The 27,171-nt window shown below is 43.0% G+C and overlaps 1 protein-coding gene across 1 annotated transcript in view; it reads right to left on the minus strand.

Annotated features, from left to right (window-relative positions):
- LOC140734545 (dedicator of cytokinesis protein 11-like) overlaps positions 1–27,171 on the minus strand; it is a 290,183-nt gene that overhangs the window by 94,626 nt on the left and 168,386 nt on the right. The window contains exons 34-40 of the mRNA XM_073058668.1: positions 24,651–24,769; positions 23,500–23,617; positions 16,056–16,122; positions 14,792–14,839; positions 12,908–13,050; positions 9,956–10,071; positions 9,178–9,312 (exon numbers count right to left, since the gene is read on the minus strand). Coding sequence (XP_072914769.1) covers positions 9,178–9,312; positions 9,956–10,071; positions 12,908–13,050; positions 14,792–14,839; positions 16,056–16,122; positions 23,500–23,617; positions 24,651–24,769 — 746 coding nt within the window. The remainder of the gene's footprint in view (positions 1–9,177; positions 9,313–9,955; positions 10,072–12,907; positions 13,051–14,791; positions 14,840–16,055; positions 16,123–23,499; positions 23,618–24,650; positions 24,770–27,171) is intronic.

A 27,171-nucleotide genomic window follows, 5' to 3' on the forward strand; every position in this document is an offset into this window, starting at 1 on the left:
GGTGCCGCGAACCAACATAGCCTAGGAGAAGGAACTCCGATTCCAAACTCGGGTAGATAGGACTCGTTAGCCTTGGATGGCAGCCTATCTAGGAGAAGGTAAACTCTGATTTCAAACCCGGGCAGGTGGAGCTCATTAGCATGGAAATGCCATCGCCTAGGGGAAGGTGACCCTGACAGAAAACCCCTGGTCCTCCAGGTTGGGGGTTGTGCAATGGGCTAACAGCCTGTTCACGTAAAACAAGCAATTGTTACAGAAACTGTCAACAGATTGTCAACCACTAACCCAGATCTCGGGAAAAGCAGGGCCCCATTCAGGAGGCTGAAGACGCGCTGCAACCAAACCCGTCAGGAAGTTGCAGGGCTGACAACCCTCCTTCACCCGAGGAAAACCATAATGGAGGCTCCAAAGCTGCTCTCACAGAAGAAATATATCCTAATCGGAACATGGAATGTGAGATCACTTTGGGAGACAGGTAGGTGCGCACAGGCAGTGAAGGAAATGGACCGATACCACCTCACACTCCTGGGCATGTGTGAAGCAAGGTGGAATACTTTTGGTGAGACCAAACTGCAGACGGGAGAAACTCTGCTCTATTCCGGCAAAGAAAAAGAGGAAGACTCGCATGAGGCTGGTGTGGCCCTGATGTTGTCCAAAGAAGCAGCCAGAAGTTTGATAGAATGGGAACCAGTGTCCGACCATATCATCACAGCCAGTTTCGAGTCCAGATTCCAGAAGGTATCCATTATCCTGTGCTACGCCCCAACTAACAACGCAGAGGAAGAAGGAAAAGATCTCTTCTACACCCAGCTTCAAGCAGTAGTTGGAAAGGTACCTAAGCAAGATAAGTTGATCATCATGGGAGATCTGAATGCCAAAGTAGGCAGCGATAACACTGGCAGGGAGAGAGAGATGGGGCAGAATGGTTTGGGGAATATAAATGAAAATGGAGAACTCCTTACCGACTTCTGTGCCTTCAACAAACTGACCATTGGAGGTACCCTCTTTCCCCACAACGCTGCCACAAGATAACCTGGGTCTCACCTGACCATCAAACAGAGAACCAGATTGATCACGTCATAGTCCGCCAGCGCTGGAGAAGTTCATTGCAAGATGTGAGAGCCAAAAGAGAAGCAGATATTGGATCTGACCACCATTTGGTTGTTGCAAAGCTGAAGATCAAGCTGTCAGCCAAGAAGAAGCAACAGAACACGCGAATAAAGTTTGATGTTAGAAAACTGCAGATGGAAGAGAACAAGAAAGATTTCCACATCGCCTTGCAAAACCGCTTTGGGGCTCTTCAAATAGAGGAACAAGATGAGAGAACAGCGGAACACGCCTGGATTACCTTCAAGCAGGCCACTGTAGGAGCCTGTGAAGAAGTACTGGAAAGACCACCAGTCAACAGTAAACCTTGGATCAGGGATGAGACATGGCAGAAGGTGGAGGAGAGGAAAAATCTCAAACAGGAGTTGAATAAGGCCAGAACCCGGCAACAGAAACAAATCGCCGCCAACAGGTACAGCGTGATGGCCAAGGAGGTGAAGAAACAGCTCAGAAAGGACAAGAGGTCATACTTCAATGAAATAGCAGAGCAAGCAGAAACAGCGGCCATAAAAGGGACCACAAGGCACTCTACATGACAACTAAACTTTTGAGAGGGAAAAAAAGCAATTTCAACAGACCTGTTAGAGGCAAGACAGGTCATCTGCTCACTTCGGTTGAAGAGCAGCTGGCAAGATGGAAGAAACACTTCCAGGAAGTATTGAATAGACCACCACCACAGAACCCACCTGACCTGGAGCCTAGAGACCCACTCAACATCAATATAGGTGAAATCACCAAGCAAGAAATTCAAAAAGCCCTGAAAAGCCTGAAGAACGGCAAGGCTGCTGGAGAAGACAACACTCCTGCAGAAGCATTGAAAGAGGGTGGAGAGGTTATGGTGGACCATTTGCATATACTGCTGAATTTGATATGGAGAACAGGAGAGATCCCATCAGATTGGAAGAAGGGTCTCCTTGTGAAGCTGCCAAAATCTGGAGATCTTTCACTGTGTGGCAAGTGGAGGGGGATCACCTTGTTGTCCATTCCTAGCAAAGTTCTCACCAGGGTCATCTTGGAGCGGATGAAAGACGCCATTGAACAGAGACTTGGAGATGAGCAGGCAGGGTTCAGGAAAGAGAGATCATGCATTGACCAGATAGCTACACTTAGAGTCATTGTGGAGCAGACAACAGAATGGCAAACTCCACTATATATGTGTTTTATTGATTTTGAGAAGGCATTTGACAGCCTGGACAGAAAGTCAATGTGAAGCATCTTATGACACTATGGTGTACCGGAAGAGATGGTGAATATCATCAAGCAGCTTTATGATGGCTTCTCATGCAGGGTCATCCATGATGGGAGACTGTCTGAAGAGTTCCTGGTCACTACTGGAGTCAGACAGGGATGCCTGCTGTCGCCTCTACTTTTTCTTGTGGTACTCGACTGGGCTACAAGAACAGCCTATGCTGGCTCAGAGAGAGGCATCCAGTGGACGTTAACAGGGAAATTGGAAGACCTGGCATTTGCAGATGATCTCGCTCTTCTCTCACACCGGCTTCAAGATATGCAGAAGGAAGTAGATTCCTTGGGAGAGACCTCACAGCGAGTAGGCCTTAAGATCAGTCAGGAGAAGACCAAAGTTCTACACATTAATAACAAAAAAGAGGAGCCATTATAGATTGAAGGACAAATAGTTGAAGATGTAGACAAATTCACCTACCTCGGAAGCAAAATCAGTGAATCAGGAGGTACAGATGAGGACATCAGAGCAAGGATCGGAAAAGCCCAACATGCCTTCACAACGCTGCGACCTGTTTGGAGATCCACTGCCCTCTCTGGCAAAACTACGCTCTGTATATTCAGCTCCAATGTGAAAGCCATCCTGCTATATGGATCCGAAACATGGAGAATCACTAACACCAGCTGAAACAAGATCCAGACCTTTCTCAACAAATGCCTCCGGCAGATCCTCCACCTCAAGTGGTACGACAGAGTGTCAAACCTAGACCTATGGAAGAGAGCAAACCAAGAGCCCATTGTATTCCAGATAAGGAGGAGGAAGTGGAGATGGGTCGGTCACACCTTGAGGAAGAGCCAGTCGAATGTCACTCGACAATCACTCGAATGGAATCCACAAGGGAAGAGAAGAAGAGGTCGCCCAAAGCAAACCTGGAGGCATAGGCTTTTGGATGAACTGAAAGCCACCGACCAAACTTGGGAGACTGCAAAAACATCTGTTAGAGATCGCAGGAAGTGGAGGACTTTTGTTGAGGCCCTATGCTCCATAAGGAGCGAAAAGGATTAAAGAAGATAAGATATAGGAGCCGAAGTAGGCCATTCAGCCCATTGAGATAGTTCCACCATTCAGTCATGGCTGATCCAATTCTTCCAGTCATCCCTACTCCCCTGCCTTCTCTCCATACCCTTTGATGCCCTGGCTAATCAAGAACCTATCTATCTCTGCCTTAAATGCACCCAATAACTTGGCCTCCATAGCAGCTCGTGGCAACAAATTCCACAGATTTACCACCCTTTGACTAAAGTAATTTCTCCGCATCTCTGTTCTAAATGGACATCCTTCAATCATGAAGTCATCCCCTCTTGTCCTGGACTCCCCTATCATGGGAAATAACTTTGTCATATCTAATCTGTTCAGGCCTTTTAACATTCAGAGTGTTTCTATGAGACCCTCCTGTAATTCTCCTGAACTCCAGGGAATACAGCCCAAGAGCTGCCAGATGTTACTCATACAGTAACCCTTTCATTCCTGGAATCATTTTCGTGAATCTTCTCTGAACCCTCTTCAATGTCAGTATATCCTTTCTAAAATAAGGAGCCGAAAACTGCACACAATACTCCAAGTGTGGTCTCACGAGTGCCTTATAGAGCCTCAACATCACATCCCTGCTTTTATATTCTATACCTCTAGAAATGAATGCCAACATTGCATTCACCTTCTTCACCACCGACTCAACCTGGAGGTAAATCTTTAGGATATCCTGCACAAGGACTCCCAAGTCCCTTTGCATCTCTGTGTTTTGAATTCTCTCCATCTAAATAATAGCCTGCCCATTTATTTCTTCCACCAAAGTGCATGACCATACACTTTCCAACATTGTATTTCATTTGCTACTTCTTTGCCCGTTCCCCTAAACTACCTAAGTCTCTCAGCAGGCTCTCTATTTCCTCAACATTACCCATTCCTCCACCTATCTTTGTATCATCAGCAAATTTAGCCACGAATCCATTAATTTCATATTTCAAATCATTGACATACATCATAAAAAGCAATGGTCCCAACACCGATTCCTGTGGAACTCCACTGGTAACCAGCAGCCAGCCAGAATAGGATCCCTTTATTCCCACTCTCTGCTTTCTGTTGATCAACCAATGCTCCACCCACGCTAGTAACTTCCCTGTAATTCCATGGGCTCTTATCTTGCTAAGCAGACTCATGTGTGGCACCTTGTCAAAGGCCTTCTAAAAATCCAAGTACACCACATCCACTGCATCTCCTTTGCCTACTCTACTTGTAATTTCAGGCAGGACTTTCGTTTCAGGAAACCATGCTGGCTTTGGCATATCTTGTCATGTGCCTCAAGGTACTCTGTAATCTCATCACTAACTATCGATTCCCACAACTTTCCAACCACTGATGTCAGGCTAACACGTCTATAGTTTCCTTTCTGCTGCCTCCCAACCTTCTTAAATAGTGCTGTGACATTTGCAATTTTCCAGTCATCCGGTACAATGCCAGAATCTATCGATTCTTGAAACATCATTATTAATGCCTCTGCAGTTTCTCTAGCTACTTCGTTCAGAACCTGATGCTGCATTCCATCAGGTCCAGGAGATTTATCCACCCTCAGACCATTAAGCTTCCTGAGCACCTTCTCAGTCATAATTTTCACTGCACATACTTCACTTCCCTGACACTCTTAATGTCTGGTATACTGCAGATGTCTTTCAGTGTGAAGACTGATGCAAAATACACATTCAGTTCCTCTGCCATCTCTGCATCTCTCATTACAATATCTCCAGTGTCATTTTCTATTGGTCCTATATCTACCCTCAACTCTCTTTTACCCTTTATGTATTTAAAAAAAACTTCTAGTATCTTCTTTGACAATAGTCGCCAGCTTCCTCTCATAATCCATCTTTTCCTTCCTAATGACCTTTTGTGTTTCCTTCCATAAGTTTTTAAAAGCTTCCCAATCCTCTATCTTGCCATTAGCTTTGGATTCATTGTATGCCCTCTCTTTTGTTTTTACTTTGGCTCTGACCTCACTTGTCAGCCATGGTAGTGTCCTTCTTCCATTTGAAAATTTCTTCTTATTTGGAATACATCTATCTTGCACTTCTCTCATTTTTTGCAGAAACTCCAGCCATTTCTGCTCTGCTCTCTTCCTGCTAGTGTCCCTTTCCAGTCAACTTTGGTCAGTTTCCCTCTCATGCCATTGTAATTTCCTTTATTCCACTGAAACACCGACACATTGGATTTTATGTTTTCCCTCACAAATTTCAATGTGAACTCGATCATATTGTGATCACTGTTCCCTAAGGGTTCCTTAACCTTAAGCTCTCTTATCACCTCTGGATAATTGCACAGCACCCAATCCAGCACAGCTGATCTCCTAGTGGGCTCAATAACAAGCTGTTCTAAAAAGCCATCTCTTAGACATTCTACAAATTCTCTCTCGAGGTCCAATACTGACCTGGTTTTCCCAATCCACTTTCATGTTAAAGTCCCTAACAATTATCATGACATTGCTCTTCTGACATGCTATTTCTATCTCCTGCTGTAATTTGTAATCCACATCCCGGCTGCTGTTTGGAGGCCTGTATACAACTGCTATTAGGGTCCTTTTACCCTTGCCATTTCTTAACTCAATCCATAGAGACTCTACAATTTCCAATCCTATGCCATCCCTTTCTAATGGTTTATTACTATTTCTTATACACAGGGCCACACCACCCCCTCTGCCTACTAACCTATCCTTCTGATACACCGTATATCCTTGGACATTCAGCTCCCAGTGGCAGCTATCCTTTAGCCAAATTTCAGAGATGGCTACGTCATACTTGCCAATCTGTAGCTGAATTTCTATTTTCCTTCTTAGCTCCAATCTCCTTCCTTCTCCCTGTCTCCCTTCATATCCTAACCAATCAAGAATATATCAACCTCTGCCTCAAATTTATCTGAAGAATTGGTCTCCACAGCTGCCTGTGGCAACCAATTCCACAGATTCGTCACTCTCTGGCTAAGTAAATTCCTCCTCATCTCCATTCTTAAAGGACAACTGTCTAAAACTGAAGCTGTGCCCTCTGCTGCTGGACTCTCCCACTATAAGAAGCATGCTCTCCACATCCACTCTATTGAGGTCTTTCAACATTTGATGGATTTCAATTAGGTTATCTCTCATTCTTCGGAATTCTAGTGAATACAGGCACAGAGCCAGCAAGCCCTCTTCATATGACAAGTCATTCAATGCTGGAATCATTTTCCTGAACCTCCTTTGAACCCTCCCCAGCGTCAGCACTCTTTGCTTCCTGCCAACCGGTCACTGCTTTATCCATGCTCGGATCTTTCCTGTAATTCCACGGACTCTAAACTTGTTAAGCAGTTTTTCATACACTTCTGACCCCTGACACTCTCAAACTTCCAGAATACTGCTAGTGTCTTCCACAGTGAAGAAATGCAAAATACTTATTCAGTTCACCTGCTATTTCTTTATACCCCATTACTACCTTTCCAGCATCGTTTTCCAGCAGTCTGTTATCCACTTTCACCTCTCTTTTACACTTCATGTATCTGAAGAATTTTTTGGTATCCTCTTTAATATCGGCTAGCTTACTTTGGTATTCCATCTTTTCCTTCTTAATGGCTTTTTTAGTTGCCTGCTATTGGTTTTTAGAAGCTTCCCAATCCTCCAACTTCCCACTAATTTTCACTCTATTACATGCCCACCCTTTGGCATTGACTTCTCTTGTTAACCATGATTGCCTCATCCTTCCTTTAGAATACTTCTTCCTTTTTACAAAGTATATATCCCTTGCCTTCCAAATTACTTCCAGAAAGCTGCCACAAGAAAGCAGCATCCATCATCAAGGGCCCCCACCATACAGGCCACACTCTCTTCTTGCCATTAACACCAGATTGGAGGTACAGGAGCCTTGGGTCCCACAGCACCAGATTTTGCAACAGTTATTACTAACAGGCTCATGAACCAGTGATGATAACTTGGCTCAACTCAACTCTGAACTGATTCCACAATCTACAGACTCACCTTCAAGGACTCTACTGCTCATGTTCTCAGTATTACTTATATATATATATATATTTATTTGCACTACTTGTCTTCTTTGGCTAATTGGTATGCATACTTTTTCACAAATTCCCTTGTGTTTCTTTATTTTCCTGTAAATTCCTGCAAGAAAACAAATCTCATGATAATGAGACTGAATCTGACGGTAGTGAGAAAGAATCTCACGGTAGTATATGGTGACATAAACATGCTTTAACTTTTTTGAACTTTTTGATTGTATCGAAATTTTTCCTCTGATATCTTCTTCCTCTCACTTTGGATACTCCCAGCATGCTGTCTTCTAAGTCTGCCAGCCTGTGACCTTATATCCTACTGTCAGGTCACCTTTCAGCCTCCTTCACACAGGGAAAACAAGCCTATTCTATTTTTTTTTAAACAAATAAACTTTATTCATAATAAAATATTGTTTACAAGAATGAACTGCTCATTATTGCCTTTTCATTTTTTTACATTCTGTACTGTTCTGATAATATTGCTGCCACTCGTATGGCAGTCTGGGGTGGCAACCTGCTACAATAACAATTGAAATGCATCCTTCCCCAACCTGGCCCCTCCCTCTCCAGTAGGAGATAAACCCTACCCTGTATTCCTTTCCCACCGAGCTCTTGGATTGGCTGCGCCAAGCTTCAGTGCATCCCTAAGGAGTACCACTGCAGCCTGGAACGTGCCAGTTGGCAGGCAGCACTCCTCCACGGACATCGATTTTCTGGCAGACCAAGGAGCATCTTTCTCTGAGCTGATGATCTGCCAGAGCACTTGATGTTTCTCCCCACACAAGTCCCTGGGAACAGCCCATATATCAGAGTATTCTTTACCATACAGCTCCTCAGGCTGAACCCTGACACAGGCCCTTTCATCTTTCTCCACACGGTCTCTGCAAATCCACAGTCTGCAAAGAGGTGAGCTACTGTCTTTTCCCCACTATGGTCATCCCGTGAGCAGCACTGTGGAGTGATGCTCCAGACACACCGGAAGGATCTCACTGGGAGTGCCCCTCTCTCTGTCAGTCAGGCAAGGTCTTGGTGCTTGCTGGTGAGGCCTGGAGATGAGACACTTTGCCAGATGGTCTGGGCAAGCTGCCCAGACCAGCCCACTGTGTCCATCGAGTCCTTAGCCTGAAGGATGTTTCATGTTGACCACTGCCTAATGGATTTGGTTAAAGGTGTTGATCTGGAAGAACTTTCCCACAAAGGACAGGTAGCGTGGCAACATGCAGCTGACTGGGAAGTTGCACAGCAACAGGGCCAGACCCATCTTTCGCACCACTGAGTACAGATAGAACTTCTGCACATTGTGGTATTTGGTGCCCACGTACTTGCGCTCCATGCACAGCCTGATGCCACCACACACAAAAGTGGTCATCAGGGTGAGGGCGACACCGGGTACATTTTTGTCCCCAATTACCAGGGAGTGGAGCATTGCGATCCATCTGACCCACTCCATCTTGGATCCTCAAATGAATCTGAAGATAGATCAGGTGATTTCCAAGCTGGAGGAGCAGAGGATGGGCCACACCTGCACCAGGTACAGCAGCCCTGAGACACCTGATGACTAGCTCCGTTCCAGTTATTGATAGGGAGCGTCTTCCCCACAGTTGTAGCTCTCTCCATAACTAAGGTCCTCTATACAGGCACTGTTCTGGTGAATCTTCCCTGCACTCTCTCAGCCCAAGCACATTCCTTCTATAGTCTGGTGACCAGAGCTCCTGCAACACTCCAAGTGCAACCAAACCAATATTTTCCAAAGTTGTGTGTGTGCTTGGTTATCACTGCACCAAATGGAACAAGGATAAACTGATTACCTTGCTAATGAACGCCCTTAAAGAAGCAAACACATGCTTCATGGCTGCTTCAGACTGCCCACTGGTCAGCAAGAGGAGGATGTCAAACACTTTCTTCATCAGCGGGTTGTGCCCATCATCTTGGATGAGTTGATTCTGAGAGAGGAGCAGATTTCAAATTCAGCGTGCAAGTATTACTCAACCCTCCAACTTTTGCTGGTGAATTTGAATGTACAATCACTTGGGTCACTAGCCCACCTTTCCACACAATACAATGCATAAACACTACATGAAATTAAAAGAAAACTGCAGTTATTGTAAATATTAAAGAAAAACAGAGAATTCTGTTAAAACTGAGCCAGTCAGGCCACATCTGTGAAAAGAGAAAAAAGTCAATATTTTGGGTCTGTGGCCTTTAACCTTCTTCATTAACTGTTGCTTCCCTAATAGCACAGAAAACAGAACCACTGACTACATCACTGCTCTCACCCCTTCTCCTCCTGGATAGTTCACTCGTCCTTATCTTCGGCCCTAATCAACATATTGGATGCACACTGATGCACCATCTAGAAGAATAACTAGAATAACTCTAGAAGACTGGAAGTGAACGATAGGCTTTTATTAACAGCGAAAAAGGGAGCACGACCATGTTGAATAACTGAGGGAGGAGCAGTGCCCCAATTGCCTTTATACAGGGGTCTGTGGGAGGAGCCACAGGTATACATAGTTTACCATGCACACCAGAACTGTGTGTGTATTTTTTGAGCAAAACATATATAACAAAACAAGTATTGCTGACCTTGAAGTTCTGAATGAAGGAAGAAACGAAGTCCAACACCGTGAGACACACTTCAGTGGCTAGGTTCCCTTCCAACAACGACTGGTGGCTAATGTCTGCTTCACTGATTCCAGAGCCTGTGTAAGGATCAGGAGCAAAACAGCCATTTCAAATTGAAGCATGTCTCCAGTTTCTCAAAGTAAATTCACAACAGGGAGGAGGCCATGTCACGTTAGAATACAGGCTGTTCAAACCGGAGTACTCTACAGTAAGTGGACTGAAGGACCTGATTTTATGTCACATGACTCCACGAGCTAGAAAAGGTTTTCCCCACCATTCAACTATATCATGCTTAATCTTCTACCTCAGCTCCTTTTTCTTGCTCTACACCAAATCTGCTGGCATCTGTTAAGAATGCAATGACAAAGCCTTCACAACCTTTTGGAGCTGAAAATCTCAATGATTCACCACTCTGTGAATAAACTCCTCTTCATCTCCAACCTAAATGGTCTCCTCATTTTGAGACCAGTTTTCCTTAGCCGAGGAACTGGTGATAATGATGAATGATGAATGAAATTAACCCTCAGTTAATTTCTTTATGTTTTTTTGAAGTCACATCTCATTTCTTTAAGCTCTGGAAAACAGAGGTCAGCCTACTTAAGTTTCTTTCAAACTTATAGTCTTTTAACATCTTTGGACTATGTTTACCATGCCCATGGTCTGTTTTTTTTTTATCAATTATGCTATTGTTTGCACTGTTGTAACTATATGTTGTAACTATGTGGTTTTGTGCAGGTCTTGTAGCTTTAGCTTTTGGTCTTGTTTTGTCTGGTGGTTTTGGAGCTCCTTTCTGGGGAACGCGCTAAGATGGTAGCGCGATATTAATACGCAGCAGCCTCTCCAGACTCTGGATTGGGGATTGCCAAACGTTACGTGGATTTTCTGGTGTAGTCTGTTTTGTCATATGCTTTTGTGATATCATTCCGGAGAAACGTTGTCTCATTTTTTAACTGCATTGCATTTGTGGTTTCTAAATGACAATAAACTGAATCTGAATCTTAACGTCTCCTCATTCACCACAACAAAAAACAATCCTGGGCACTCCTCTACAATATGTACATCTTTCTTTAGGTAAGATGATCAAAACACAACATGCTGGTCACACTGAAGCTCTTTAAAATTGGACCAAGTCCAGAGTTTCAACAGGTGCTCTCCCTCATGAAGACAGATGCAGATATTCATTTAAGGTCTCATCCATGTTATCAATCCTTCAATAACCACATCTTGGTGCCTAATCCTCAACTAATTTGGGTGAATCAAACTGGCAAAGTTATGCATTTGAGATGGTTTGCCATCAGGACACTTTAGTTGGTAAGTGAGTGGGAGAGTCAAGGGTCTGGAGGCAGTTGATGGGAGAATAAAATGCTTTAGAGTAGGAACAGGTGCTTCACAATCAGAATTAATATCACTGACATATGTCGTGAAAGTTGTTGTTTGCGGCAGCAGTACAGTGCAAGACAAAATTACTATAAGTTACAGTAAGAAATTTAATTAAAAAAAGCAGTGAAAAAAGAGCAAAAGTGAGATTGTGTTCATGGTCTGTTCAAAAATCAGATGGCAGAGAGGAAGAAACTGTTCCTGAAACGTTGAGAGTGTGTCTTCAGGCTTCTGTACTTCCCTTGAGATCGTAGTAATGAGAAGAGGATAATGAAGTTCCTTAAAGATAGTCAGACACAAACTGACCATCATTGAAATGGGATTTGTTGTGCTGGTATGGGAATGACCATAGAGTCTAGGAAGAGATACAGAATGTTAAAGAATTGCTTTGTCCCATTGAGTTCATGTTGACCATCAACCATCTCATCACAGGATCAGAGGTGGAGAGCGTTAGCAACTGTAAATTCCTGAGAGTTACTATTTCAGTGGACATGTCCCAGACCCCGCACATAAGTGCAAATGCGAAGAAAGCACAGCAGGGCCTCTCCTTCCTTAGGAGTCGTCCACATGACATCTAAAACTCTGACAAACTTCTACAGATGTGTTGTGGAGAGTGTGTTGACTGGTTGTATCATGGCCTGGTGTGAAAATACTAATACAGTATCCTTTGAATGAAAAATCCTACAAAAGCTAGTAAATTTGGCACAGTACATCACGGGTCAAGCCCTCCCAGCCACTGAGCACATCTACATGAAATGCTGTCATAAGAAAGCAACATTCATCATTAGGAACCCCAGCACTCCAGATGCTGCCATTGGGTAGAATGGTACAAGAGCCTCAGGACTCACACCACCAGGTTCAAAAACAGTTTCTACTCCTCAACCATTATGCTATTGAACAAAATAGGATAATTACGCTCACTTGCCCATCCATTGAGATATTCCCATAATCAATTATCTCACTTTAAGGACTCTTTATGTTATTTCATATTCTTGTTATTTATTGCTATTTATTTATACTTGTATTTGCTCAGCTTGTTGTTTTCTGCACTCTATTTGATCTTTCATTGACCCTATTATAGTTACTATTCTAGATTTGCTGAGTATGTCTGCAGGAAAATAAATCTCAGGGTTATATATGCTGACATATATGTACTTTGAGAATAAAATTTACTTTGAACCCATTTTCATTTATCCTACATCAATCCAGTTTTTTGTTTAATTATTTTCAACTGTCCCCAGATTCTACCATTCTACCACTGACATTCATCAGGGCAAATTTATAGGAGCTAATCAGCAGGTCAATTAGCAAACCTTTGGGAAAATCAACACGATTGAACCCAGGTCTCTGGATGTATGAGGCAGCAGCTCCACATGCTGTCCAGAAGCTGAAGCCCAGATCAGCACCTACTCCAGAGGGGCATTTGCCGGATAGCCAGTAGGATACCTAGCAAAATAGCATGCAATCTTATTGACCCGATGTCAGTCTAAAGAACATGCAGGGGAAGATGGGGAAAGTAGAGGTTCCTGAACATACGGTGGTTGAGGGTAAATGAGCTGTCCGTGTGACCAATCTGTTGGAGCCTGGCGTGTGCTGTTCCTGAACGACTCCAGAGAGCTGGCATAGTTTGAGACTTCCTGTCAGCTGGACAGTACTTGAAGCTTAGGCCCTCTTGAACTCTGGAAGCAGAAACATACTTTACACTTATTTGACAATGACTGACAGATCCTTCTATCAAGACATTCTTACAATGCCCATAATAACCATAATTTTAAAATTTAATTCACTCAAGTGAATAAAATATGCTGGAGAAACTCAGTTGGTCAGGCAGCGTTTGAGCAAAGTGATAATAATGTTTTGGATTGAGACCCTGCATCAGGACTGAAATGCACTTTGCCTTTTCTGATCTGTGCTTGACCGTGTGAGTTCCTCCAGTAGTTTGGTCTTGTTCTGGATTCCAGCAGCTCCAGTGTCTTTGGTCTCCTATTCAAAACTTGGCCACATAAAATGAAGCACTTTCTGGTAGAGCAACTTTCTGATTGCTTATAGCCAAATTACTTTGGCATGGATGAATCAGAGGATGATTGATTTCTGGAGTTCCCAGTGCAACAGGGTTTGACCAGAAAGGAGGAATAAACTTGTATTTGTACATGGAATGGTCCAAAGCAAAGAGAATACCCTGGACAAAGTACAAAGGAAATTTCCAAGGAAGAACTATAAGGAAACATGGGACAGGTTAGTATTGTTTTCCTTGGAAAAGGAAAAGTGGGAGCAAGTCTGAGACTGAGATATTAAGATGGAGAACCCAGCACTGGGTGGGAGGCTGGGGGGGGGGGGGGGGAGGGTGGGAACACCAAGGGGTAGAGATTTCAAATACTTGTGAAAAAGCTTAGAGGGTCGTGAAAACAAACCTTATACCTGGAGCATCGTGAAGGTCTACAACTCACAGACTAGCCACTAACTGCTACACACTTCAACAGTACTGTGGTGTGCAGAAGAGCCATGAGCCAGTACGGGGAGGTAGGAAAAGGCAGGGGAGCTCACTTCAAACCAGCATGGAAATTGTGAGTTGTATGGCCTCCTTTCATGTGATGTCCCTGCTCCGATTCTGAACACCCTCTGGCAAAATTACTACCTTGGAACCAAAACACTCATCTGCGAGGAGGCACAGATTTAATGTATCATTACTGGCTTGTTTCCCAAGGGAAAGGGAAGAGGAGGAGAGAGGAAGGGACAGTGGTTGGTGATGGACAGGGGAGGGTGAAAATAGGTGGAGATGGGAGGATATGGGAGGGGAAGTGGAGGGGAAGACTAGGAGATGGTAAGGGAAGAGCGTGTGATAGATCTGAGGGGACAGAATGGGAGGAGTAGAGTGGAGAAGGGAGGAAGAGTAGGAAAAGTGAGAGCAATCACAGAAGGAGTGAGGATGAGAAGCAGGACCATTTACAACACTAACAGAAATCCTGGGGAATGTAGTTGAGATCCATCTAAAGGATTTCCTTTGCATTTGTTGTTGGAAATGCAGAGCTTATGCAAATTATGTTTAAGTGCAGAGGTTGGTGGGTGGCCTGTTAGGTGGATAAAGGCTGCGGGGAATGGGATCTGGTCAAGTGACCGCAATTTTCATCCAATTTCTAAATGCTGGCAGGATTTTAGATTAGATGGAATGTAATCAAGGAAAGTTTTGAAATCTCTGCTCCGTGCCTACAAAAAGAGAGTCTGATACATTTGAAAGTGTATATAGAAAAGGTTTTGGGAAAAATCTCCCAGTCATTCTTATCCATTTAAATACTTTTCCTTGTTTTAGCAACTGTTAGAAATGTTTCCATCAAAAATAGTATAAAATGGAATGATGCCACCATTCTAAACATTCAGAAGCCCCCACCCTCCTCAATAAGGGAATGTCAATCCTGGCAGTACCTTGCTATATATCTCCGGCCCATGTATCTGAACTGGTAAAGGCAGATCCTATAAGAACAGAACAGTCAATGATTGGTATATTCACACATTATTTTGATTACATTCTTCCAAATGCAAATTTCGTATTATTTCTTCAATTATACCGATCCAAAAATAGATTCTTTCTACCAGATAGACACTAAGCTGAAGGAACTCAGCAAGTCATCATTGATGTAGGGAAATGGACATTTGATATTTCAGGTTGAGACCTTGTACCTGCACTACTTTTAAGAGAAGGGGAGAAGGGGCCAGAAGATCTCAATACACAGTGGAGAGGATAGGACATAGGATATGGAGAGAGTATCATTAGGAGCAATGAATGGAGGACCTTGACTGTCTATTTCCCTTCAAAGATCCTTCCTGACCCACTAAGTTTCTACAACATCCTCTGTGAAACTCCAGATTTCAGCATCTGCTGTCTCCTGTGTCTCCTTTCCAACAAAGTTAACCTTGGTTTTTCAGGGGAAACCTCAACAGCTTCAGCTCATGTCTATCTCCAGATGTTGCATGGGGAATCACTTTTACATACTGGAAACCAAAGTCCACCAGCAAATGTAATGGGGCTGGTAGCTGAAAGGTGTATTTACCTCATGGCCAGATAGTTTCTCCACTCAGCCAACTCCACCAAGGCTGAGGACTAGCCCTGCTTCCATAAGGATCATATTGAGGTGACAGCAAGTGTACTAAGAAATAAGGCAGAGTTTGGCAAACTTACAGCCCAAATCTGCAGGCATTTTTGACAGTCCAGACTGTCTTCTTCCTCTTTGGCAGACCCAAAGGATTGGAGATGATGTGATTCTGCATATTGAGGTGAGGGAGGTGACTGTGAAAGATTTATCTTACTGTGGGGTGCCTGGTTCACAACATAGCTTTCACAGACTAATGTGGAGACAACAACATACACTTTTTCCCACACCCCCTTTATACTTTACCCTCAATCTCCAACTTATTCCCCAATTTTCTTCTTTCTCCAAGATCTCTCCCATGGTCTTTCTTCCCTGAAGCCTGCTTTACCAAATGTTAGGAAAACTACAGCACCCTAACCTTAGGGAAATCCACTTGATTCCTATAAGAGACAATGGAAAGTGCAGGCAATGCTACTGCTGGTGGGATTAATACTGGAAGAGCTGTATCATTTATAATGTACTGTATCACCTTCTACTCAAAACAAATGTCAATTAGTTCAACAGCTTCCTTTCTCAAAAATCCCCTAATATGTACTTACTCTAAAATTGTGAGAAAATCCATTAATTCTTGAGGGGACATCTTGTTCCAGTACGCCAAGAGAGCATCTTTAAGAAAAAAAAAGAGACTATAATGTTATATAAAAATGCAAGCTTATGGAAATAAATGACAAGTCAGTATTATCAGAATTTTGAGAGAATCATCAAATATGTCTCCTTTATGCAAGATGGGAAGCAGGATATTAAAGGCCAGAGAGTCTATGTCAGTGGTAGGGAAGTTAGTGAGAAATAGCTCAGATACGGGATGAGCCTATGCTTGGTTTTGCTCTGATCACGTAAAGCTAATTTGTGGAAAGGAAAACATCTCTAACGAGGAGAGGCTGGAGAGGTTACATTTATTTAAAAGAATGAGAGGTGTCTCGATTGAGTGGTCTTGGCAGGGAAAATGCAGAGAGGATACTTTCTCTTAAGGGGAATCAGAAATAGGGAGTCACTACTTCATTATAATAATGGGTTTTCCCTTTAAGACAGAAAAAGGCTTTTTTCTCCTCCTCAGAGGGTTGAGATACTTTCGAGCTCTCTTCTACAAAAGACTGTGGATCAGAGAGTTTGAGTAGTTTTAAGGAAGAGTTGGATAATTATTGATAGCCAAAGAGTTTAAAGGCTACTAGACCAGGAAGGAATGTTTAATTATGATTATAATTGAATCATCCATGATTTTATTGAAAGGTAGAGCCAGTTTGACGGGCTGAGTGACTGGCACTTGCTCTCAATTCAGATGGAAGGGGGAAAGGCAGTGGTGGGAGACAATAATGCTAAAGTGAAGAATGCCAGTTAAAATGCAAAGTTTCACACACTCTCACAACTGGTAGGCCTGCTACAGAGGTTCATCAACTCTTATCTACTGCAAGTCCTCACACAAAAATAACCATTGCCTTTCATTATTTCTTGGGTCAGTGTTGAAGACTGGGCACAGCACAGAAGGAGGAAGTAAAGGGAAACTCAGTAACAGTGCCTGCAAACTTCACGATGGTCCAAAGGCCAATCTACTCCTCACCCTGTCTCTGCCTCAAAGACCAACGTGGAGAAACATTCACGGATACACAGGGCATGGATATGTCTCACTGTGGCTGGAAGCTCACTCTGTGTCTATTGTTTCTCAATCCTTCAGAAACCTGGAGATCCAATGTGTCAATAACGTGAGTTAGGGGATTAATGAGGGACTACATACTGGGGTGATGTTAGCTTCCTTTGAGATGGTGACTGATGCAACTGGTATTGCTGCTGCCTCACAGCTTCAATCATGCAGGATCAGTCCTCAGCCGTGTAGAGTTTATAGATTCTCCCTGAGACTACAGGGCCTCCCATTTTCTTTACAAACTGTGGTAGCTGATATAACAGTACATTTAAACTCAGACCACTGGTTTGAGCTGGGCATTGGAGAGCACTCTGACTGGCTGATCTCAGCCTGGCTCCAATGCCCAGGATTACAAGAGGCCGCAGAGTATTGTAGACTTAGCCTGCTCAGAAAAATAATGCTTCCCACCACTGAGGATATCTTCAAGAAGGTGGCATCCATCCCCAAAGGATTTTTGAACAGTCCATGAGCTTATGAAAACTACTTCGTTATTCTTGATTTGTGCTATTTACTTGCTTTTGTAAGGTACAGTAATTTCTTTGTCTTTGCAATGCACTACTGCAGCAAAACAAATTTCGCATTACTTAAGTCAGTGATAATAGCTCTGATTCTCATGCACAAAGCTCTATAAGGGTAATAATATATTAAACACTCCTTCCACTAATTACAAATAACTAACATATTAGAACCAGGTATACTGTATAAACCTATATATCTACTCACAGATTAGATTTTATCAATTATTTACTAAGGTGTGATTATACAAATATCTGACACTTACATGGAAACCATTTCAGGCACAGATTCATGGTCTTGTGAGACTAACGGATGCCATAAGAAATAGTAATAAATTTTAATGGATCTACACCTTCTTTTGATCTCTGCGATATTCACACTTACAAGAGTGTTGTGATTATTCTGACAAGTTGTTTCCTCCAGTGCACTGTGGGTCACAGTGCAAGTGTCTGGAACGTCCAGGCCTCTGCTTTATCCATCAATAGTTACATCCTAGCACCTGCCCAGTAATTCAGACTCAGACTCTTCCATCACATCAGTTGACACAACTTCTGACACATGGCTCCCAATTTCCAGGACTTCAACAGCTCTACCACAGTAACGCTCTAAGCCTTAACGGCAAAATCATACTGATCACTGGAAGCATCTCCATCGACCTTCCTGTCTGTGCCACCCCCTTTAGGTTCCTCTTGCTTCTCTTTGCTCATCCCTGAGCTCTGAATGCAACTGGAAACCCCTCTCATCTCACTTGTGTACCAGCAACAAACGATGCCAGCTTATGTCTTGTGGACTACTAGGACCCTTCTCCAATAACTGCAGCCCCATTGTTTCAATCACAGCACTTGGATGATAGACAAAAGGGAACACTTGGTGACCCAGGTAGAGAAAGGTGACAATATGTGGACTATGAACACTGTCAGAATTAAGGCCACATGTCTGCTCTACAGATGGACACGATGCAAACAGGAACACTCCTAGCCACTGGGAGTGAGACTCATCCAGATATCAGGTCCAGGCTAATCCTTGAAGGAGGATGTCTATGCGCACTGATCTCGCGTTTGAGCAGGACTTCGCCAGATCTCCATGCCTTCCATCAATCCCATGTGAAAATACATTGTCTCAGCTTGCGGCTTTGAGCTTACAGTTAGAAGAGCCCAATGTGGTGTACCTTCAGAATCACTAATCCATGCTCTCAACTTCAGACTGCCCTGACCCACCAACATTGACTTCTCTAATGAACCCATTCCTCACCACTTGCTCCACATGGCCATGTTACCCCACCCCTGCACCTGTCACACAGGAACATCTGTACAATTAGCCCTGGTGATCTCACCAGCTGTAACTGGAAAATCAAATCCAAAACCTGATGATGACAAATTCCGTTTCAAATTAACTGTTGCCTCTCCATTGGGGATCTGTGATAACACAACTGAGGTAGTCAACTATTTTGATGTATGGTATTCGCTGGGTTAATCCAGATGTGTGCAGCTGCATCATGAGAACATTGAATTCTGACTAAAGATCACTTGATATCAGCACTTACCAAAAAAACCACAGCATCATGGCCATTATGGGTTGTGTGTGTCATAAAAGGCCAGGAAAGGTTCGCTGCTAAGCATTGCTCTATAGACCTGATCACACCTTCACACCTGTTTCACACCACTGAAGCTTAATCACGTCACCCAATATAATCTCACCAGATGAATTCCTGGCTGCATGAATGTGCATTTCCTCCACTGGAGTCATACCCTGTGGTTGCTCAGCCTCCCCAGTACCTGCCTATTGAACTTCCTTTGTGGTGCTGAGGATATTGTTTTAACTGCAGGTTCTGTGGATGTTCCCCAGACAATGTATAGCATCCCCTTCTGAAATTGGCAGCAATGATTTTCAGCAACTGCCTGGTACTGGGCAGCACAGTGCTGCAGTTAGCAGAGCTGCTGCCTCACTCTGCCAAAGTCTCAGGTTCAATTGCAGTCCATTCTCTCTGTGACCACACTTCCAGTTCTTCCCTTATCTCCAAGATGCATAAGTGGTAGATTAAATGGCCATTTTACATTGCAATTAGTGTGTAGGTGAGGGCTAGGATCTGGAAAGAATGAATGGGAATATGGGGAAGGCAAAATGGGATTAGTGCAACAGGGTGGCAGCACTTGGTCAGCCTATTACTGTGCTCTCTCTCTCTCTCTCTCTCTGACTCAATGACTTAATCTACTAGAAAGATGCCCTCAATACACAGCAGCAGAATGGTGTTGTGATTGGATACTGGAGTCAAACCAAGTGATTGCTCACATATCTCATCACCCATCATCCATGCCCAAGTCAACCACTGCACACCATCCTCTATCTACCACTGTTCGACCACTGCAAGCCTGCAATCATGCTTCATCCTGTATCTACCACCATCCTCTATCTACCACCATCTGACCACTGCAAGCCTGTAATCATGCTTCATCCTCTATCTACCACCATCCTCTATCTACCACCATCTGACCACTGCAAGCCTGCAATCATGCTTCATATGGAACTACCCTTTTCTGAGCATAATTTCCACAGTGGAGGACAACATCTCTGCCCCCTTCTGTGACAGACGGCTTCATCTTAATTCCCTCAACAAACTCTCCACAAGCCCACCAACCTTGCAGTGCCAGATCTAAAGCAGTTTTGAAGTTGTTTCTTTTCACTGAAAGCTTCAGTGAAACAGTGAAAGCATGGGTCCCAGCTGTGCCTGTCTTTTTGTCCTTTTTGTGTGGGACTGTCTATGTTTCAAGCCTACACCCGGCATTGCTCCCTAACTCTTCCAACGCTACATCAATGGCTGCATTCATGCTGCTTCCTACACCCATACTGAGCTCTTCAATTTCATCAACATTGCCTCCAACTTCCACCCTGCCCGTAAGTTTATTTGGCCCATTTCAGTCACCTCCCTCTACTTTCTTAGTCTCTTTGTCTCCATCCCTGGAAACAGACTAGCTACTGATATCATTTGTAAACTCACTGATTTTTACAGCTATCAGGACTATACCTCATCCCACCCTATCACTTGTAAAAATGCCATCTCCTTCTCTCATTTCCTCCATCTCTGCTGCATCTGCTCTCAGGATGAGGCTTTTCATTCCAGGATAACTGAGATGACCTCCTTCTACCAAGAAAGGGGATTCACTTCCTCCACCATCAATGCTGCCCTCACCCATATCCCTTCCACTTCATGTACATCTGCTCTTACCCCACCCTCCCGTCACAGCAAGGATCGGAGCTCCTCTTGTCCTCACTTGCCACCCCACCAGCATTCGTGTCCAGCACATAATTCTCTGTAACTTCAGCCATCTCCAACAGGAACTTACCACCAAGCACATCTTACTCTCAACCACACTTTCCCCTTTCTGCAGGGATCACTCCCTACATGACTCCCTTGTTCACTCGTCCCTCCCCACTGATCACTCTCCTGGTACTTATCCTTGCAAGTGGAACAAGTGCTACACCTGCCCCTACACCTCCTCCCTCACTACCCTTCAGGGTCCCAAACAGTCCATCCAGCTGAGGGAACACTTCACCAGCAAGTCTGTTGGATTCATTGACTGAATCAAGTGCTTCCACGTGGCCTCCTGTATAGGTTGGGAGACTACTTTGTCAAACACCTCTGCTCCATCTGCCAGAAAAAGTGGGATCTCCAGTGGCCACCCATTTCAATTCTACTTCCAATTCCCATTCTGACATGTCAGTTCATGGCTTCCTCTACTGCTGTGACAAGGTCACATTCAGGTCAGAGGAGCAACACCTTATATTCCATCTGGTTAGCGTCCAACCTGATTTCTCGAACTTCCGGTAATTTCCCCACCCCAACCTTCACCATTCCCCATTTGTGTTTCCCTCTCTCACATTATCTCCTTACCTGTCCATCACCTCACTCTGGTGCACCTCCCACTTCCCTTTCCTCCATGGTCTTCTATCCTATCAGATTTCCTCTTCTCCAGCTCTGTATCTCTTTTACCAATCAACTTTCCAGCTCTTTACTTCACCCCCTCCTATTCTTGAGGTTTCACCTATCACTGGCCACCTTGTACTTCTTCCTCTTCTCCCCCCCCCCCCCACCTTTTATGCTGAAATCTCCCCTTCCTTTCCATTCCTGATGAAGGGTCTCGTCCCAAAGTGTCAGCTGTTACTCTTTTCCATAGATGCCTCCTGGCCTGCTGAGTTTCTCCAGCATTTTGTGTGTGTTGCTTGGGTTTTCAGCATCTGCAGATTTCCTCGTGTTTGTGACTTCACAAATATTTCTTGCTCATTGACATATCTGCCAGTCTATCACTGGTCATTACCATTCTTTCTTTACCTTGCTACTACCTCAGCTGAAAGATTTCATCCCATTCTCAGTGTAGTTTTTGTGGGGGTTTTCTGTATCACTCTTCAGTCACGTTAAGGTTGGACTTTTGAAACAACACTCCACTAACTCTTCAATAGATACAATAATGTAACAGTCAAACACATAGTGCATAGCACTTAAAGGTACTTATGCAACCAAAGTATATTACATCCAAGGCCTAGATACATACACTACAGTACAATTCCTTCTGACAGTAACATTATTTTGTATCATGTCTTTTCACATATACATGGATTCTGCTTGTTACATTTTCACTGGTAGAGGCAGCTTTCTGGTAACTTACTCCACAAAGCTTTGGCCAAGTCCAGGATTGGTGTTTGAGTGAAATCAGATTCTATTTGCTGCTCTAACCTGGGAGCTTTACTCAAGGCAGCCTTACACCTTCAGCCGACGGATTCCTGTCTGAACATCGGCACAGCTTGACTGCAATGAGCTAACGAGGCAAAGGCAACAATGCTAAGTGACATAATCTAGAAATTATTTTTTTCTCTGAGATGCTCTGCATGGCTCCTCTTCTCTGCAATATCCTTGTCCTTCAGCACCGCCAATCAATTGATCTGCCATTCAAACACTTCTACCTGGTGTTCGGACCAGGGATATCAATGGTTGTCCTTACATCAGGGGTGCTGATGAAGGAGCTTCAACTTGTAACACTAACTCCATAGCTCCATTTTGCCTCCCACAGATGTGGCTAACATGTTGTGATTTTCCAGCATTTTCTCTCTCTTAATATAGTTTTCAGCATCCGCAGTCTTTGAAAAGTTTTACAACATTGGTTTTTTGTCTGTTTTCCATATACAGGATTGGTGTTTGAGTGTTTTACATTTTAAAAGTTAACAAATTAATTATATTTACAACAGGATGAATGTGGCTGTTCACCACTTTGATGATTGTTTTCCTCTTCTTTCAAACAACATTTGAAAGCTTATCCTTGGATTGGGCCTGTGAACAGTTAGTGACACACTGGTTAACATTCACCTGACATTGTTTAATATTGAAAAAGATTTATGGAAAAAATACAATTGTCAGCCTATTGGTGGATTATTGTAGTGCAACATATTTGTGAAGACCAAGCAATTGAATGCAGAGTGGTAAGGCAGTTCTCAAAGAATTCAAGAGAGCTTTCGTTAGTGCCATTGGAGCAGATTTTTTAAGAAAGGAGTTAGATGGGTTCCAGTTTGGCATAGCAATAACAACACACAAAAATATATTCCTTTATTGTTCTGTGTTGCTCAGACTGGAGCGGAATTTTCACAACTGATTGTCACTGGACTGGGAATACTAGATTTTTTTGGGGGTTGTTTGCATGTCTTCGATGTTACATACAGTTAAAATGCTCCAGGAACTGAATCACAGGATATTATCAAAATATTCATTACCCTTTATCGGTGTTTCAATTTCACAGCTTGGCACGGAGTTGGAAATGAATACATTCCTAAAGGGAACAACATACCTTCTGATATTGTTTTAAGGATGTGTACAAAGCACATAAGGAGACTTCTTATTTCATGCTGGTCTAACTTGCCATAGTTGGATAAGTTGCTCCCTGTTGAGCTCCTTCTTTGTTGACTCTGAAAGACAAGTTCATAAACAAATGAGTGCAGGAACAGCTTGATATCACTTTCTTTAACTTCAGTCATCCACAGAGAAGCTGAACTGCTCATTCACATGGAATGTTCCAACACTCAGATAAGGAATAGAAGCCAGTAAACAGTGGTTCTGCCCTGTGTGATTTGTTAACATTTTCCTCAAGAACCAGAGCAATGATCAGATTGCACTAAACACATGACATCAAAGGGGAAACACCCATTATGCCTGTGCCTGCAGCTGGATAGAACCTCAACTGTTCTTAGCTTCCCCACCCTCAACCATAGCATCAGTTATATGCTGCACACAGAGCAGGAAATGGACCAAGACCAAACTGTTAGTCCTGGATTTGAACTGGTAGCTCACAAGCAACAATGTCAAGAATTAAGTTATATATCCTTGACATCAAGTATATTACTCAAATCATTGATTCTGCATAAGATTATTGGCATATTAACCCAAAAAATAATTTCAGGATGTATATTGTATACATTTCTCTGGCATTAAATGCATCTATTGAAACTATATTAAGCTCAACACTATACAACTTCACATGACATATTTTCCAATTTCTCTTCATTAAGGTTCAGCAAGCCAAGAAGCCCTCCTACCCACAGAAAAGATAATGTGGCTTCAACTTCAGATATTAACAGCAGATCGGGCATTGCCGAGGGAGAGACGGAGTTAATATTCCAACAGTTCCGATAAAAGGCCTTCAACCTGAAATGTTCTTTCTTTCTCCACAGATGCTCTCTGACCTGCTATCTCCCACATTTTCTGTTTTTATTTGAGATTCTAATACAATTTTTTGAAAAAAAACTGAAAGTAAGTCTCCCAATCAGACTAAAAGTACTCATTAATATAGACAACACACTCTAGCAATGTGGCAGGCTTGCTTGTATAATTCTTAATGCTGGATGCATTTGACATAGTTCTGAAAAATTCCATCTTCTACAACACAAGGATATGGAAATTAGGTTTAAAAACAAATGACCAAGTTGAAAGAATTTTCTTTACAAAGTCCATGGAATTCCGTCTTTCCTCGGCTCTCTCTGGTGTACACGCACTCAATTCATTGCTCAAGGTGCCTCTGGAATCATCACGCTTCAACACAGGCCCACCAGACGTGCTGGATCCTATTGACAAAAATAAAGCCACAGTCATAACAAGCAGAATTTACACAGTTAGACACTTAATATTTACATTTGCAGAAAGTGACACCAACTGAAGGGACTGTCTGGATTTTGATGCAACAACACAGAAATTAACTAATGTATTATGGAAAGAAAGTAAAATCATTGTAAATTAGGAAACGTGCAGTACTTCATGGACCACTGTAGCCATTCCATCTTTGGCAGTCCCATTGCATTTGGGAGTGTGTTTCAGGACATAGATCCTGCTTTAAGGGAGAAGTACAAATGTATTACCAAGTCACAGAAATGGCGAGGAATCTGCAGATGCTGGTGATTCCATATAACAATGACAGCACGGAAACAGGCCATCTCAGCCCTTCTAGTCCATGCCGACGTTAACACTCACCTAGTCCAACTGGCCCGCACTCAACCCGTAACCCTCCATTCCTTTCCTGTCTATATACCTATCCACTTTTACTTTAAATGACAATACCGAACCTGCCTCTACCACTTCTTCTGGAAGCTCATTCCACACAGCTACCACTCTCTGAGTAAAGAAATTCCCCCTCGTGCTACCCTTAAACTTTTGCCCCCCAACTCTCAAATCATGTCCTCTTGTTTGAATCTCCCCTACTCTCAATGGAAAAGGCCTATCCACGTCAACTCGATCTATCCCCCTCATTATTTTAAATACCTCTATCAAGTCCCCCCTCAACCTTCTACGCTCCAAAGAATAAAGACCTAACTTGTTCAGCCTTTCCCTGTAACTTAGGTGCTGAAACCCAGGTAACATTCTGGTAAGGTAGCACATTCCATCTGCTGCCTTAGTTTTCCTTCATGATAGAGGTTGTGGGTTTTGAAAGTCTGGTCGGAATGATTTAAGTAACTGAGATGTGCTTGTAGATGGTACAGTTCTGAAGTATCTGTAGAGCAGTGGCGAGTCTTTAGGGTCATGGATGAACCTTTGTATTTGTCATGGACGTACTTAGCTTCTTGCTGCAGTTCCACTCACCCAGACAAATACAGAACAGTTACATTCCTGACTTGCAGTCATCGTATTTGTGTTCAGGTTTCAACTCAAAACACCATTTCTCTCCATAGACGCTGCTCGACTTGCTGAGTTCTTCCAGCTTCTTGTTTGTTGCTCCAGATTCTAGTGTCACCAGTTTGCCAAGTCTCTTCAAGGTATTCCCTCCACTCTTTGAAAGGAGTTCTGTGCAACCCTCTCTCACTGTTCCCACTTTGTGAGTTCTACTGCTCTTCAACCACATTCTCACTCAAACGTTATACCATAGACACGTCCTTCCAATCCAGAAGAGACTCAAAGTGAATCATTAACCATCATTTCCCTTCACAAAATGCTGCCTGACCAACTGAGTTCCTCTAGCATCATGGTTGTTCCTCCAGATTCTATCATCTGCACACCCCCGTGTTTCTGGTTTGACAACTAACCCAAGTTCTAGCAGCTGAGGCACAAAAGTGGAGGAGGAGTTAAACCCATGAGGTTTGCTTGGCAGTGTCAAGCTAGATTTATGATCAAACCTGGCATCTCAAGTATGTCTGAGAAATGTCCTTAGAGAGCTGCACAGAAATAATTAACCCAGAATATCAGTACAATTAAACAGGTGGAATAAGGCCAAGTTTACAGAAACAATGAGCACGTAGAAATACTAGATGAAAGTTAAATAAAGTAATGTTCTGATGAAATATCTAAATGTTTGGAATTTCTTTTGATGGATGAATTATTATAAGGCCAAGCAGCTTCATTTGCTCATTGTAATCACATGATCATCTGCTTTTATTTCTGGATCCTAATTACTGAGTGAAACAATTTAAATCCAATTTCAGTCTGTGGGTATATCAATTTATTCCTAAAGTTATGACAATAATCTTTTGGTCCCTCCCCAAAACGAGCTGCTGAGACTAATTGGAGTTCATCTCACCCTGATGGGGTCCTGTGCAGAATTATTCTAAAGATTCCAAGAAATTTTTTTATCAAAGTATGTGCAGTATGCAGTGTACAATCCTGAGATTTGCTTTCTCCACAGCCAGCCTCAAAAGAAAAACCATGGAACCCGTTCAAAGAAAAACATTACCCCACCCCGCCCCCACGAGCAATAAAATAATCAAACCATGGCAAAAAATAGCGTAAAACACAGAATATAAATCACAAAATTGAAAGAGTCCAGGCATATTCAGTCCCACTCAGTGTTCATTATCTGCTGGCCATTCAGATTCAAAACTGCCCAAGATAGCAACTTAAAAAACCAGAAACCAGAAGCACATCATAACGTGAACTACAGAGTCCAATCCACAAACCACATTGATTAAACCCATAAAGAAAGCAAATGAGTAAATCTCTTTCTTCTTAATAAGTTGTAATGGTAATGAAAATCTACACCTTA

The sequence above is a fragment of the Hemitrygon akajei genome, chromosome 10, assembly GCF_048418815.1.
Source record: "Hemitrygon akajei chromosome 10, sHemAka1.3, whole genome shotgun sequence".
Taxonomy (NCBI): Eukaryota; Metazoa; Chordata; class Chondrichthyes; order Myliobatiformes; family Dasyatidae; genus Hemitrygon; species Hemitrygon akajei.